The sequence below is a fragment of the Zea mays genome, chromosome 5, assembly GCF_902167145.1.
Source record: "Zea mays cultivar B73 chromosome 5, Zm-B73-REFERENCE-NAM-5.0, whole genome shotgun sequence".
Classification (NCBI taxonomy): domain Eukaryota; kingdom Viridiplantae; phylum Streptophyta; class Magnoliopsida; order Poales; family Poaceae; genus Zea; species Zea mays.
This window is the reverse complement of record NC_050100.1, coordinates 192786350-192801710: the sequence shown is the minus strand read 5'-3', so window position 1 is coordinate 192801710 and position 15361 is coordinate 192786350. Positions and strand designations below refer to the sequence as shown.

General features: G+C 44.2%; 2 protein-coding genes across 5 annotated transcripts; one reads left to right on the top strand and one right to left on the bottom strand.

The window, feature by feature from the left end:
* The first annotated feature begins 1217 nt into the window (after positions 1-1217).
* LOC100216635 (putative protein kinase superfamily protein) lies at positions 1218-3608 on the top strand. Of its 4 annotated transcripts, none has more exons than XM_008683040.3 (7): positions 1218-1321; positions 1442-1553; positions 1688-1803; positions 2031-2241; positions 2369-2597; positions 2724-2868; positions 2960-3565. In XM_008683040.3, the coding sequence occupies exons 2-7, from the start codon at positions 1505-1507 to the stop codon at positions 3209-3211; spliced, it is 1002 nt and encodes a 333-aa protein (XP_008681262.1). In that variant the 5' UTR covers positions 1218-1321; positions 1442-1504; the 3' UTR covers positions 3212-3565. The 4 variants fall into 4 exon arrangements, with proteins under 4 accessions (XP_008681262.1, XP_008681261.1, XP_008681263.1 ...); XM_008683039.4 differs by having other exon boundaries at positions 1230-1368; XM_008683041.3 differs by having other exon boundaries at positions 1231-1334.
* A 343-nt stretch (positions 3609-3951) lies between these two features.
* Positions 3952-14763, bottom strand: LOC100304282 (RNA polymerase II C-terminal domain phosphatase-like 1). Its single transcript, NM_001361399.1, has 16 exons — positions 14027-14763; positions 12467-12943; positions 11542-11752; positions 11221-11378; positions 11074-11144; positions 10814-10919; positions 10653-10739; positions 9676-10203; positions 9518-9584; positions 7800-7930; positions 7666-7719; positions 7319-7415; positions 6560-6765; positions 6326-6475; positions 5164-5237; positions 3952-4733 (listed from the first exon to the last, which is right to left on the bottom strand). Exons 1-16 carry the CDS (start codon positions 14306-14308, stop codon positions 4628-4630), a joined length of 2805 nt encoding a protein of 934 aa, NP_001348328.1. The 5' UTR covers positions 14309-14763; the 3' UTR covers positions 3952-4627.
* Positions 14764-15361: the final 598 nt, after the last annotated feature.

Here is a 15361-nt window from a genome sequence, read left to right as displayed (position 1 = left end):
AGCCCCTAACATCCCACCCCCCTTGGGAAGCCCCCCAAGGCAGGCATGGGTCAAACCGGGCTCTGATACCAGATGTCAGCGTCCAACCCCCGGCCCAGCCCACACTCGACAGCTTCGGGCGTTCATGCGCTCGTGGGCCGGCCCAGCCAAGAGAGCCCACCACTCACATCCCAAAAGCCAGGCTGATGGGAGGAGGGGGGACTCTCCCTTTTAAGCTGCCCACGGCCCCCTTGGCTAGCCGATGTGGGACTAAAGCCGGGGCGCTGACTACCAGCCCCTAACACGATCAAAATCAGCAATCAGCAAGTAAGTTCAACTATGACACTGTGTAGACGGAAGAATCAAACGTGCTAGTCGAAATGAAATTTTAAGATGAATTTGCCTGGGAGTACTGTCTATTTAGTTCCTGTGATGGCAATAAAGAGTTGACCCACAAAAAATATACTACTCCTATATATCTTTATTATATTAAAGAAAATTTTCAACAGTCATCCTACGTTAATATTCAAAAAAAAACTTCTACATTTTTAGAATAAATCAGAACTCTTATAATCTTTTATTTACTACTCTAATATGAGAGTTTATGTAAAAAAGTTAAAATTATGTATAAATGACTGTTTGAATCTTTGTTATTGGCTCCACATTGGCATTCAACTAATCAATAGAAAATATATTTTTTGTGGTTTATTAAAATAAAATTTATTTTATGCTATATATATATAAATTATAGTAATGCACGGATATATGACTAGTATATATATAAAAGGAGGGTGGTCAACCAAAACGCCATTGCGTCTGGGAATTTCGGCGCCATCAAAACGTGCTTTTGGTTTCTCGCCTAACGCAACATGCTAGATGTGGTGAGGGTCCAGCGCGCCTCTGTCGATCACTCACTCACTCAAATAGTACAATACTCCTCGGCGTAGACCGTTGCTTCTTGCTTCCGACGCCGACGGCTCATGGCCACCCAGCCATCCGTTCCTCTACTCCCTCAGCGACACGTCCAGATTCCAGGAGGAGAAGCAATAAGCCAACAAACGATTCCTAGCTCTGAAACCCAACTGTGTGGCCTACAATGTCGTCAGCTCGTCGCCTCCTTACGCCGACCGCGGAGTCAACATGCTGGTCAAGACAGGTGACTCGTCCACCGCCGCGCGTCCCGTCCCGTTCACCAGTCATTCAACACCTAGGACCCCGCGGTCCCCCGCCACCACACTCCTCGGCTTTGCCGCCATAAATTCTGGATAGGCTCCTGCCAGTGTCCAGTGCAGGTGCAGTGCACAAGAGGAGCCTGCGTTGGCCGCCACCGCCGCCGCCGCCGGTACGAACACACAGTAAGCTGCTGGTGTCGAACAGAACGCTACAGCAGTAGGTTGCCGCACGGTGCTTTCCTCAACGCTCCCACAACCATGCCGATTTTAATGCCTCTGGGCTGCTGCAGTGCTGCGCTAGGGAACCCATCTTCTTCTTCCCCGCGCTGCCTGCTGCCTGCTCGAGCTTGGAGATGGCGTTGGTGCGGCGATGCCTCTGTGGATCCGAGGAAGACTGCAGAGGTACGTTGGTCTGCTCCATCGACGCTTCGCCGTTTGCCGACGTCTGTTGATGGAAGCTTGCGAATCCAAATCGAGGCTTTACTGTATTTTTACAAGATTGTGTGCACATTAAGCTGACTTAGTTTTCTGAGCAGCGCTTTTGGGCATGGAAAATCTCCGGCTGTTCTCCTACAGAGAGATCAGAGCAGGCACAAACAACTTCGATCAGAGTAACAAGCTTGGACGAGGTGGTTTTGGAACTGTCTACAAGGTAAAAGAAAAGACCCTCTCTCTCTCTCTCTCTCTCTCTCTCTCTCTCTCTCTCTCTCTCTCTCTCTCTCTCTCTCTCTCTCTCTCTCTCTCTCTCTCTCTCTCTCTCTCCATTTTATTGTTTGCAAATCTACCTGCAACTGGTTAGACACTCTCTGGACTTCTGGAGCCTCTAGTGAGAAGCTTTCAGCTAAAAGCCTAAAACAATGTAGCTGTTTTGTGACACAGGGAGTTCTAAGAGACGGCACTGAATTTGCCGCGAAGGTTCTGTCCTCGGAATCCGAGCAGGGGATCAAGGAGTTCCTAGCTGAGATCGAGAGCATATCCCAGGTGAAGCACGCGAACCTCGTCAGGCTTCTGGGCTGCTGCGTACAGAGGAAAAAAAGGATACTGGTGTACGAGTACCTTGCGAACAACAGCCTCGATCATGCGCTCAAAGGTGAGTGAACCACCACGGCTGGTATGGTAGTAGTACACTCGCTGCCACCGGAAGCTGGAGCCGCATTCCTCTCACGATCTCACCCTCACACGATTGTGCGCTTATCTTTATTTAACCTTTGGTTCAGGAGCAGCAGCAGATCTACCCTGGAGCACGAGGTCGGGCATCTGCTTGGGCACCGCCAAGGGGCTGAGCTACCTGCACGAGGAGCACGAGCCGAACATCGTGCACAGGGACATCAAAGCCAGCAATGTTCTTCTCGACCGAGACTACCTGCCAAAGATCGGAGATTTCGGGCTCGCGAAGCTGTTCCCGGACAACATCACCCACATCAGCACCGCAGTGGTCGGAACGAGGTAAGCTGTCTGTGGTGGGTGAAGCTGAAGCTGTTAATGGACCCATGGACACTTGCTTCGAAACAACAAGCTAGATTACTGGCTACTACTGACAGTGATTAGTCTTAACTCTCTGGATGCATGCAGTGGATACTTGGCGCCTGAATACTTCGTGCATGGGCAGCTGACCAAGAAAGCCGACGTCTACAGCTTCGGGGTGCTTGTCCTGGAGATCGTCAGCGGGAGGAGGGTCTCGCAAACGATCCAGTCGGACATGTTCCCGGTGCGAGAGGTCAGGTGTCCTTCTTCTCAACTCTCGGCTCTCCGTTCACGTTACGGGCTCCTCTGTGCTGATGAATCTCACGCGCCATTCTTATGTGCAGGCATGGATGATGTACCAGCAAGGCAGGCTGCTAGAGATCGTGGACGCGAGCATGGGGAGCTACCCGGAGAAGGAGGTGCTCCGGTACATCAAGGTGGGGCTGGCCTGCACGCAGGCCACGCCCAGCAGCCGCCCCACGATGCGCCAGGTGCTTGCCTTGCTGTCGGAACGGAGATGCTCCCGCCGAGTTTCGCCGAGCACCGCGGCCACCACACGGCCCCTGCCCTGGGGGGTTTGCCCGCCGGTCCGCTAATCCATGCGTCGCCGAGGGCGAGGTGGCCGGCGGCGGCGCCGTCAGCAGCAACGTCGCCGAAGCAGGTCCTGAGCCTGAACGCGCAACCGGCAATCCGGCATGTAACTGAAACTGATATAGTCACGTGTGAGGCGGCGTTCGTTCTGTCACGTAATCACTTGCGTTAGAATTTGATTTTCTAGTCTTGTTCGTGCTCGCAGTTTGGACCGGGAAAAAAGGGTAGGAGGGGCTAGGCAGGTCCATAAACGAGCATATTGTTTTTAATCTCAATCCATATGAGTTAGAGAGGATTGAGAATCTGTTCATTTTAATCTCAATTCATGTGGATTGAAAGAAATTGAGTAGATTTAAATCTCTAACAACTCAAATTTCTTTCTAATTATTTCCAGTTACCTGCAATCTACATGGAATGGAATGTAAATTCATAAAAGTCAAAATATCTTCTAATCCCCTGGTGGGAATAACGGAACAAGTGGGTTTAAATCCATAAAAGACAAAATCTCTTCTAATCCCCTGATGGGAATAACCGAACTGTTTTTGCACGAAGTTTACTGGACCAAAAAACAACCGATTAGTTTAGGGTTAGATGCTCACTGACGCTGGAAACTTGAGCAGCTCACCAATGCCAGATGACGTAAAGCACTCTATTTCACTGAAGCTACGTATGCGACAAATGCATGCACATTCAGAGCGAGTGGGACACAACCAGAAAAGGGACAACAGAATTAGAGGCACAGATTCCCAAGAAACGGGGGCATATTCTATTACAAGATGACTACAACATACTATAATTATATATATAGTAAATGAATGCTGTCAGCTACTGGATTCATGTTGCCTGCCTAGGCTGCTAATGAAGATGACTACATAAACAATGTAACGGTAACACTGTCAAGTACTCAATTCTGTGCTATAACTTATAACTTGCCTAAAAACTTAGCACTAATAAAACTGGCTACATGCTAAGGCTCCAACCTACTGGGGTCCAACTTTCAACTGAACCAGAGCACGGGAAAAAAAAGTGTCCAACTACAGCGCTGCCCTTTGATCCATGGATTCCTGGCATACACCCAGAAATGAAATGGAGCCGCAAGCCTGCATCAATCCCTGGTTCAACCATAAAACTTCCAGGTCAACAATTATGCCAAGTTGACAGCATGGGGTAACACTGGCGACTGGTCAACGGCAGTGAAATTCTGTATGAAGTCATGGCCACCATTCATACTTCACAGTTTCTTGGCCCTTCCATAAATATATTCGTCGGTACTCTCATGGCCAGTGGTGGCCTGTGAGAGCCTTGGAAGCCCACAAGAAGCCAAGAATCCAGGGCTTGTATTCAATTTGTGGAGACCTCACAGTTCAAAGCTTCGTCCACTTTCAAAATGTAGTGCCCAGGCACATCATTCATGCAGGCATCTAAGGAGCATGGCCTTCGATTCTAGAATATGTTCCATAAGGAACTCTTTGCACGGTCCTTGGAAAATCTGGCTTGAACCGCTTGTTAAAATTCGGTGCCAATGACCTAGGGTAAATGGTAACTGGTCATTAGAATCATACAAAGCTCATATAACCTATAATATAAACATAAATACTGTGACGGGAATATAGTTCACACAAATACAAAAACGATTGTCCGAATGTTGACTGGAACATGAAATGTTTATTCCACATACATGACCCAACACAGCTAAGGCACTAACTTCTTCTTGGTCACCTCTTAGGCGTAAGGGCTTCCTAGCCGTAATCCACAATAGTAACTGAGAACTAGTTTAGTCAAGAGTCAAAAAGCACACGAACAAATACTCCAATTTTCCATCCCTATCAAATTTGATCACTACTCTGCTACATGGCAACACTGTAGAAATGCACTTTGAATTCATACTATAAGGTAGTTTTTCATATTAATAATAAATGTCGCAGTTATGCAGCACCATAAGACAACAAATAATCACCTTGGAGAGCCAGATCGTCTATGACCAAGTTGACCTAGCATGGATCTTAAAGTTCCAAGAGCCTCATCAGCAGCCTACAAAGTAAAAACCCATGTGAAAATTGAAGTTGGGAAAATATCAACTGAAGCAACCCAATCAAGAAAAACTCATTGCATGTTTTTTAGAAGTTCCATTTATGCATGCTTTGTTCACTAGTCGCAGGCTCGCAGCTCAAAACCTCATATCTAAAATTATTATCTAGAGTGAGCACTGCAACGAATGTAATGCTTCAGACATTGGCTTTCTGAAAATTCAAGATGGTTTGGTTGAAAAAACAAATTGCATGTTAGGGCACTTGAATTAACCTAAGCCATTTAACTTGAGTACCTGCCACAGTTAGTGTCATCTGCCAACAAGATCCATGTCATATACTCATATTGCCATCAGTTTTCAGTTTGTAGAGCTCCACTCCCTGATTGGAGTGATTCTATCGGATTTGTAGGAGGGAGCAGGGTATAGGGAGCTGATGATCCCCACCAAAATATAACAAGCAGGGTGAAGCGGTTTTTTAGCTCCCAGCTCCTAATGTAGATGAAGAAGTGATTCTCTCCTCATCCCCCCACATGAATCAGTTGGTGTTTTGAGTGTTTGGCTGGTTGGGAGTAATTCTCTTCGGAAAAGCTGAAGCTAGAGCTCTCCCCCACTTAGCTTTTTCTCAACTCCTATTCCCATGACCATCATCCTCAATCCTTAGTGCCTCCCTCTACTACCCCCATGGTGCCACACTACCACGGCAGTGGCTGTGTCAAATTCAGTTTCTTGCTTCGTTTTTAGGTGGAGCAAAATTATTATCTACATGACAAATCATCGTGCAGTCAAAGAGACTAACATGAGGGCTTGATTAGACCTTACTGGATAGTTTGAGTTTTTATGTCAAAAAAGAAACAAGAGCTGATTGAGCAAAACATGCCCGTTGAAGGAAATAGTACATAAGTCCAGTTTACATATCAAAAATTTAAACCCACACAAGAAAACAAAATGAAGCATGACCATCCTTGATGCTGATTTAAATGCAAACAGAGATATTCTCTGGGTTTACTAAATGAATCCAGATTTTCTTAAGGCAAGGAAAATAAGGTAACAGTAGGAAAACAAAGTCAGTCAGTATTAGACTGCTCATTACCTGGAGCTTGGCCTCTTCCCATGTTAACCCAACTCCTTTGCCTAGAATTTGCCTACCAATTTGTACCTGAGCATAAGATTCTTTCCCAACTAAACCATCTGCTGGAGATGGACAGGCTTGAAAAACTAAGTTATATCCCTCAACTGTGCACTGCAGTGTATTTTTATATACATCATAAGGTCTGCTTCATGAAAGAGTATGAAGTCAATAATCAACAAATCTAGCTAGACTTACAAGTTCCTTGAGAGCAGTGACAGAATCTCCTGTTTTCCTGGAATTGTTCTCCTCCATTTTCATAAAGCGAGATTCCTCAGAAGTACTTGAAAGTGGCAACATATCATCCCTAGTATTTCCAGAGTAACCAAAGATGTTTCTGTTGCTACCGAAAGCATCTTGTTTCATATCAGTCAACTTATTTGGATCAGATGACAAGTATTTATCTGCAAGTAAATTTACTATGTCAAAAAACAGACTATTGTACAAAGTGTTGCAGCAATGCACAAATGAAACAAAGCTCTACACCTGAACCAAAAGGTTGTCAGCAAAGAAATTAAAGCTCAAGCAAATGGGCAAGCATGTTACTATAACTGTCAAAAAGCATGAGGTGGCTATTGCTGAAACATGCTCAGGATAAAATATTACAAGATGTTTAATGATGCTCTAGGAGAGAATTCAATAGGAAACGTCAGGGCACTGTATGCTACCAAAGCACAATTATGAGCAAACTTTTCTTGGTTGCCAGACCACAACCACCATCACCGGATCGCCATGAAAACCGAAGCCTATTAGTCCCAAGCAAGTTGGGTTAGCCTTTATGTTCAGAGGCATCCCTCATGGCCTCGCCGGGGGGGGGGGGGGGGGGGGGGGGGGGGGGGTGAGGTTAGTTAATCTGACTAACACAGCCACTCACATAGAGATAAAAAAATAATTGGTTCATATGAAATTGATGACATATACAATGTTATACTATAAGGTGAAGTAGCACAAACTTACTGGCCAAGTTTCTTAAAGACATTTCTGCAGCTTGGCGCTGTGCTTCTCTCCTTGTCCTACCAATTCCTTCACCAAACTTTTCTCCAACAATCCAAACCTGAACAAGATGCAGTAAAAAAAAGCAAAACAAGGAGACATAACATAAGCACAATAACATTATTGCAAGCACACAATAGTTCAGCAAAAGTTTTCCATCAAACAGTCAAGTGAAAATAAAATACTAAAGTAGATTTCAGTTATTGATCAGATTTACTAATCTCCTCTGACATTCATATTTCCAGAACTTCCTATTATTCTGGACTTCACTGTTTGATGAAATTGCTAATATGAAGAAGAAATTAGTCTACCTCAATAGAGAATTGTAGTTCTGCGGTATCACATAATGTTGACCTGTACTCCACCTAAACACAAAAGAAAATGTCAACCAAGATTGACTAGAACAAGTCTTTCTGGTCCACTAGCAGTGAATGCTACACAGTACCTTAGATCCGCATTTCACAGCAATGCCCTCTAATACGCCAGCAGAGGTCCCAGCATATTGTGAAAAGTGTCTTCCTGATTCTATATGGTTTCTTTGGCTTGAGGGAACATGCCGAGTTGCTAGCTCCTCACCTTCATGGCATAAACAAAATTAGGCATCATCCTATAAAACACCACATGTACACCAAGCTGCACTTCACAAAAGCAAAATCTTGGGCTACCAAATTGCATGATTTCATAATTGTGCCACCATTTTTGAAAGCATATGTGAAATAATTAGTTATTCACCATCAACACATTATCTCATCACAAACTCATGTGGATATTTCTCGTCACATACAGCTGTAGGATCATTAAAACAATTGATAGAAAAAATTCCTTAAACCATGGATAACAGAGGACCTTGTTCACCGGTAATGCGCAGGATTGTGCTACAATATTCTATGCAGCCAAAAGTTCCAGTAAGATGAATCATGTGTTGCAGAAACAACATTATATAGCAGAATTAAAGAAAAAGAGAGGCCCACATTATCGCCGGAGGAGGCCAGGAGGGGAAGGCGCCTTTATAGTTTTCATAACATATGAATTGTATGTTGCATTATCACAATTACTAGTAGATGGATAGGCCTAAAACAATTCATCTAATCTAACTGCTAGAGGAGGAAAATGGCAACTTGTGTATTCCATAGGGCCAAAAGGGCAAAAGTACATAAGGTAACTTTACAAAGAGAACCCTAGATTCTAGAGAAAATACACTATCAGAGAGAAACTATAGTATACAAATTAACACTCCCCCTCAAACTCATGACGGATCAACAACATTGAGTTTGGAGAGAAAACTATGTTGAGCTCTAGTATGGGCCTTGGTAAGCAAATCAGCAAGCTGCAACTCTAAAGGCACATACTGAAGGGAAACTGCAGACTTTAACCACAGAAACAGTCTATGCCAATGTGTTTAGTGAGCTGATGCTTCACCGGGTGAGCCAATGCGCGCGCAGGCGGGCAGGGGCGGGCGCACGGCGTGCAGGCGAGCGGGGCGGGCCGCGGACATGTGCACAACGGCTCTGGCAGCCGTGGGGCGAGGCCGTGGCAGGTGAGAGGAGCCATGGGCGTAGGGCTGACGGTGGCGGCGAGTGACGACCGGCATGGGGCGAGCACATCGGCGTGTGGCGGCCGTGGCGAGCGTTGCAGGCGCGTGGGGGAGCCGCGGACAGCTCGTGGCGCCACAGGCAGGCGAGGGCCAAGGGTTGGGCACGTGCGGGATCCGCGGGCGCCTCGCTGCATGGGGCGGCCGCCAGCGGCGGCGTGGAGGAGCAGTTGCTTTCTGCTTCCAAACACTAGCTCTATACCATGTTAGAGGAGGAAAATGGCAACTTGTGTATTCCGTAGGGCCCAAAGGGCAAAAGTTCATAAGGTAACTTTACAGAGAGAACCCTAGATTCTAGAGAAAATATACTATCAAAGAGAAACTATAGTATACACACTAACAAACTAAACAACTACTACTGACCAACTTATACCTAACTTCTCTCTATCTAACTTTAATAAAGAAAAACTTATTTGCCTTACCCTAAGCATAGCCGGAGCATCTGTAATGGGGTTGTTACTGTGCCTATGCCTAGTATATGAGCGGCAACTCATGGCAAGGGAGCGCATGGAAAGTGACCCCTCAAGGCGAACACTAAAACTAAAATACATACATAAATTAATAAAACCTACCAGAAAAGGATCTGTATTTTGGAGGTGCATGGTTCTGAAGCATGTGGTGATCCTCGGTGTGCGGTAGCTGCACCAAGCATATGCTTGTCAGTTGTCACCTAGTGTCTACATGGCTACTTAGCAAATGAAGACAATCAAAAGTTCTACAAATCACGTACCTGAGAGGGAAACCTCTGGTTCTGATAGCCAAATCTATCAGACGACATAGGACTATCCCCACCATGAAAGAATGAAGGATGAGGTGGTTGTTTTTTCTCATAGGGCATAGAATCGGATTCAACGGTGAAACCTGCTGAACCTCTACTCAGGTTACTTGGGTTTATCCCATCCTCTGTGGGAAACCAATTCCCATGAGGTTGCACTGGAGGAACTGGAACTTGCACTGGTGGTATCGCTGGGTGTGGAGGTGTAGGATCTCTTGTGTCTTGACCATGCTGCAATATGAGAAGCCTTCTCCTTGTGTCTGGATCCAACTCAGACTCAGGAACTTCACCCTCTTCTCTAGCTGGAGAACCTTGCAGTGGATCTGAAAAACCTGGCTGAACAACTGGCTGGCTGAATGGAGGCGGCATCATGCTAAGAGGTGGCGCTAATGGTGCAACTGAAGACGAAACAAAATTCTGAGCAGGGGCTACTGGCATGACAAAGTTAGTCGCTGTTTGATGGAATGCTTGAGCATTGGCTTCCTGAAAATAGTTACAAGGAATATAAGAGAAACAAAATGGTGCACCACTCCAAAAAAGATGGGGTATAAATACAACTGGGAGTTAATTTTGTACTATAAAAAATGCCTACCACAATGACAGCAGCTCACAAGAAAAATTATATGTACTGTCAGAAACCTCAAATAAACAAAATTGTTCCCGACAGACATCAAACTCATTAATACACTGGTAATTGTACTGTTTAGTTATATGGATATGCGATTCGTGCTGAGAAAACTAAAATTTCTGAAACTTTAGATTCAATTAACTGTAATTTATACCCTCGTTGTTACTTAGTAACATACTGAAACATTTTTTCCAGAAACGGTGATAATAGGCCCCATTGGGATGTTCGTGGAACACTTTGTGTGATGCTTGGTCAATTCAGGGGGGGGGGGGGGGGGGTCAAGATAGTGTCGAAAGGCACAAACCTTCATTCTCCGTTCAATCTCTGCATCTGACATACCATCAAAAGGCAATGAATCTCTATTTCCATTCACTAATGCGACATTCTCATCCTTTAAAGATGAAAAGAACTGTTATTACTTAGTGAAAAGTGAACACAGAAAGCAACAGGCTCTCTAAAATTTACCTCTGTTATCAAATAATTGCCAACATCTGGCGCAGATGAGATATCATTTACTTCATCTTCATAATGAACATTACTAATCCTTGGTAAGAGTCCTTCATCGAAGTCTCTGTCGATTGAGCCATGAAATTATATGTCAACATGAACTAGACTTTACTGAGGTATAAGTTATAGAGAAAAGAGCTATCTACAGAAGTATTAGGTTGACAGCAAAATGCAAACAAATGAACACTACAATCAGATTAAAAAAAAGGTAATCTTACTTGAAGAAACCACCCCTAACATTGCATGCAACGTTTCTGGCTACACAAAGAACCGGGATAGAACAATTTGCCTAGAATGTGGAAATGATGGATCCTGTTAGTGACAACATGATATCCTTATATTGGTATACAGGCTATGAACATCACCTCTGCCTGTGGAGCATAATATGGAGTAAATGCAGGAACCACATGGACTCGTAATTGATCCTTCTCATCCCAAACTTTCAGACGATCATCAATTACTAATGCCATACCAGGATGACAAGAACCATCATGGAAGACATTTAGCAAGGACTTCTTTAAACCTACAAAAGGTAAATTTGGCATTAATTTCAGTAGAATGAAACTAAAAAACGAAATTTAAGTAGTATTTTTCACAGTTTGTCAGCTTCTGAGTATCACAACATTTAGAATGACAAATTGCACTATGCTCTTTTGTACTTTGTTAAAAAAAGACGAATTACATACCAGATTTTACGCACACCATCCTATCATGAAGTCGAACAGAATTAATTAATCTTGAATCTGGATCAAGCAATCTCCACATTTCTAAAGCATAGTCTCTTTCAGCCATCGTACACACATAGACCTCAAAACGTTTGCGACCTCTGGCAATTAAGTAGCTGCGAAGATCCTCCCAGGCTGGCCTTAAACGTACAAGCACACTGGTATCCCTAATCTGCAGAAAGCAGAACAAAATCAGATAACTAATTGACAAGTTTTGTGCAACCAAATCAGAAAGTCCAAACAAGGTTGGAAAATGCATGCAACAAGAATCAAAGTTCCTGAACAGTCCTTGCTAAACAAGGATAGAATATTGGCTCCCGAGTAGCACCTCCAGGTCCTGGGTTCGATCCCCCTCAGAGGCAAATTTTGGACTTGGTTAAAAAAATCCCCTCGTTGTGTCTCGCACGTTCTCGGGGATCGAAATCCTGAACGCCACCCTCCGGCTGAGCCGTTGCAGAGTGGACAGTTGATCGACCCGTTAGTGATCGGGGGGCCAAGATTCGGGGATTTTCTCGGCTGGAACCATGTTTCGGTCTCTTCTTAATATAATACCGGGAGGGCGGTCTTGCCCTCCTCGGCCAAGTTTTGTAGAATATTGGCTCATATATTCATCCATTGGTCTAACAGAGAAATTAATAATTCAAGTAGTTGGTGGACATCCTTGATTATATGCAGACCTACATCCTTGAATCTTAGAGCTTTTGCTTTGCTCCAAGACTCCAGGAACTTCTACTTTATGGCATTCCCTTAATGTACTGGTGTGCAAGGGAAGTCCAAATAGAAAGCACCGGCATAATGCGTAGTTATAACACAACATATCTATGTCCCAGTACAGAAATGATACCATGGACAGGCCCAAAGCAAGTTCAAGCAATTTAGCACATACCAGAGGATTTATTCTTGTCAGGATAATGTCTTTTTCTTGTAATCTTATAACTGGGCGTGTCATTGTTTGCTGGTTATCAGACAATGGTGGAACAATCTCAGGTTGTGCTTTATACACTTTACCGTCATCATAGACCTGATCACCTTCTATATATTGCTTTAAGATGGATTTATCATCTTGGTACCTCTTGATCTCTGATAGCATACCATTTCTACGCTGTGGATCAGTCTCATTGCTCAGCTTTCTTTGAAGTGCATCAATTCTGTCCTCGAAAGACCGTGATGTATTGGCGACAACCAATGTCTCATCAAGGTCAAACACGATTCCCAGGCACCGTAGATTTAACATGGTCAAGCAAGAATTATACAAACCAAATGGCAACTTGTAGCCCCAGAAACATGCATGATTTGTCAAGTTTCTTCTGGATGTCATCGCAACTAAATGCAATTCTTCATCTCCAAGTGCAACAACCGCGGTCTGAAAGCACAAGGAATTAAAGCATTCAATGTGATATATACAGTATAGAACCATAAATGTGGTTTCCAAATCAATAATAAGGAAATGAAGGAGCAAGTGTAAGGTGAAGATGAATGTTGAAATCTCTAAGAGTTAAATAATACACTTATTTAAATCTAACACTGCACGCCAGAGCTATGGATCTTAAATTCTTAGTGATATTTAAGAAAATAGGGGTCATCAAGGCATGGAGATCCAGCTGACGGCAAAAAATTAGGTCCAAAATTGCAAAATCTGAATTGGCTGTCATTTCATTGGTGTATTTCCTGAATTCTAAAATCAGGCAAAGTTTGATATGGAATATGGAAATGTTGATACCAACGTGAAGGGACTTTATTAACTTATACGATTGCCATAGAAAAACATCTGCACAGTAACTTGATACGACAGACTCAGGCATTCCATGCTATTATATGTTTTAATGTTCAACTTGTTATCAGAAATCAGGAGTCAAAATTCAGATTCAGTTAGTGTGATGTACAACTATATCTATGGTCAACTAACGGCATCCAATGATTCAAGCCAACGAGTATCAAATAAATGCCAGTTTTCACAGATCATCAGAATTGAGTCCCAATTCCAAAGCACCAATACATGGCATTCAGACATCCCAATTTTTAAACTTAAATATCTGTTTCTTAAGTCCTTCCATCTAGCCTCAGTAAAGTTAAAAATTCTTTACTTTAATTGATGGTATAGCTAGGAATGAGTTCAACGAAAGTGAATGAACATGAGTCCAAGTCGGTGTGATCACTGAAAAATATCAGTGCATTCTTAGTCATCCATTCAATCCTGCCAAAAATCCTTGTCCAGTGATCGTTCAAGTAAAACTAACAGAATTATTCCAATCCTAAATGTAAGAATTAATTATGTCCCGTAAGCTTGTCCATGTAATAAGACTAAAAAACATTCCTTTCATCAAAGCGTCCGCCATATAATATTTGTGATGTCCTTTCATGTTTTCAGATTATTCTCTCTCTCTCTCTTTTTACGGTGGACGGTGGATGTGAAGCTCTTTTTATGTCAGGAATAATCTGTATATACCTTGTTGTCCCTGAGGCAAGCGGCGTGCATGTCGACGAGAGGCAGCGACGCCACGTCGGCGGCGACGGGCGGCCTGGACTCCATGACGAGGCATCGGGCGGCGACGGCCACGGTGTGCATGACGGCCAGCGGAGGGCACCGCTCGCTGGGCGGGGAAAGGCGGTCAACGCGGATATCTCGCGCCCACGCCGCCACGGCCAGGCCTGCGCTCGCCTGGCCCTTGGGCCACACCTCAACCTCCCCGATTGAGATGTTCACGAAATAAACCATCGACTTGAACATTCTCTCTAGATCCAGAAAAAAGCAAGCAGATCCAAAACGGATCGAGCAGATCCGCAGGGTCAAGGGTTCGTTCTGGGCGTCCAAAACAAGGTCCCTGGTTCTTGAACAGGTAGATCTGCAAACCTTGCAGGTCTGTTCTTATGAATCGTCCGAAACAGGAAAAAAATAGGGGGGAAGGGCAAACAGATGTGTTTGTGTGTGGTCTTAAATCAACGACGCTTAAGATCGTGTCCGAACTCTTCACCGTTTCTGACCAGATTTGGTGCGTCAGGGGATGATTCGCAGGGTGGCTCGCTCAGATCTATGGGAGTTCGCGCGGTACCGCGTCTATGGCGGCCGCGTTGTGGTGGGGAAGGGAAGGGAAGGAGAAGTCGGAAGAGGCTTGAAACCCTAGCTTTCGATGGGATTGTGCCACCAAGCTGGAGAGCGGACGGATTTATTTTGGCAGGAGGCAGTGGACTGGGAGCCGGAGGTGCACAAGAGAGGGTGCGGGTGGGTAGGTTGGTCCGTTGGTATTATCGCCTTGCAATTATTATACGGATTTAAATTTTTGCGTTTTCTATTTCTATTCAGCGCGGCGAAAGCGTTTGATTCTGGCACGTCTGCGTTACTGGCGGTGGGCAGAAGGGCGGTTGACCACCTTTTTATTTTTGGTGGTTGGCTGGCTTGGTTATGCTTGGCCACATGCGTCCACCCACTTTTCTGGGATGGATGTGTTTCTTTTACTCCTTTTATTCTAAAATATTTAATAATATATTGTTTAAATTTGTTATAAAACAGTTAGTGCTTTCACTTTCTAATGTATTTATTTTTTTAATATATTTTTACCATCATTTTTACCTCTACTTCTCTCTATCATATTAGACTGTCAGTAGAGCACTAGAGCGTTAAAAATAGAAAACGTAGAGGTGTAGATGACGGCAACGACTGCTATGTAAGCAGTCCTTCTGTACAAGCGTGCAAGCAAAACATCTAATTCATTAGATCGTGATCCAACCGTAGATCACATTTAACACTTAAACTCTTCCACCACCAACTCAATAATCTTTATAA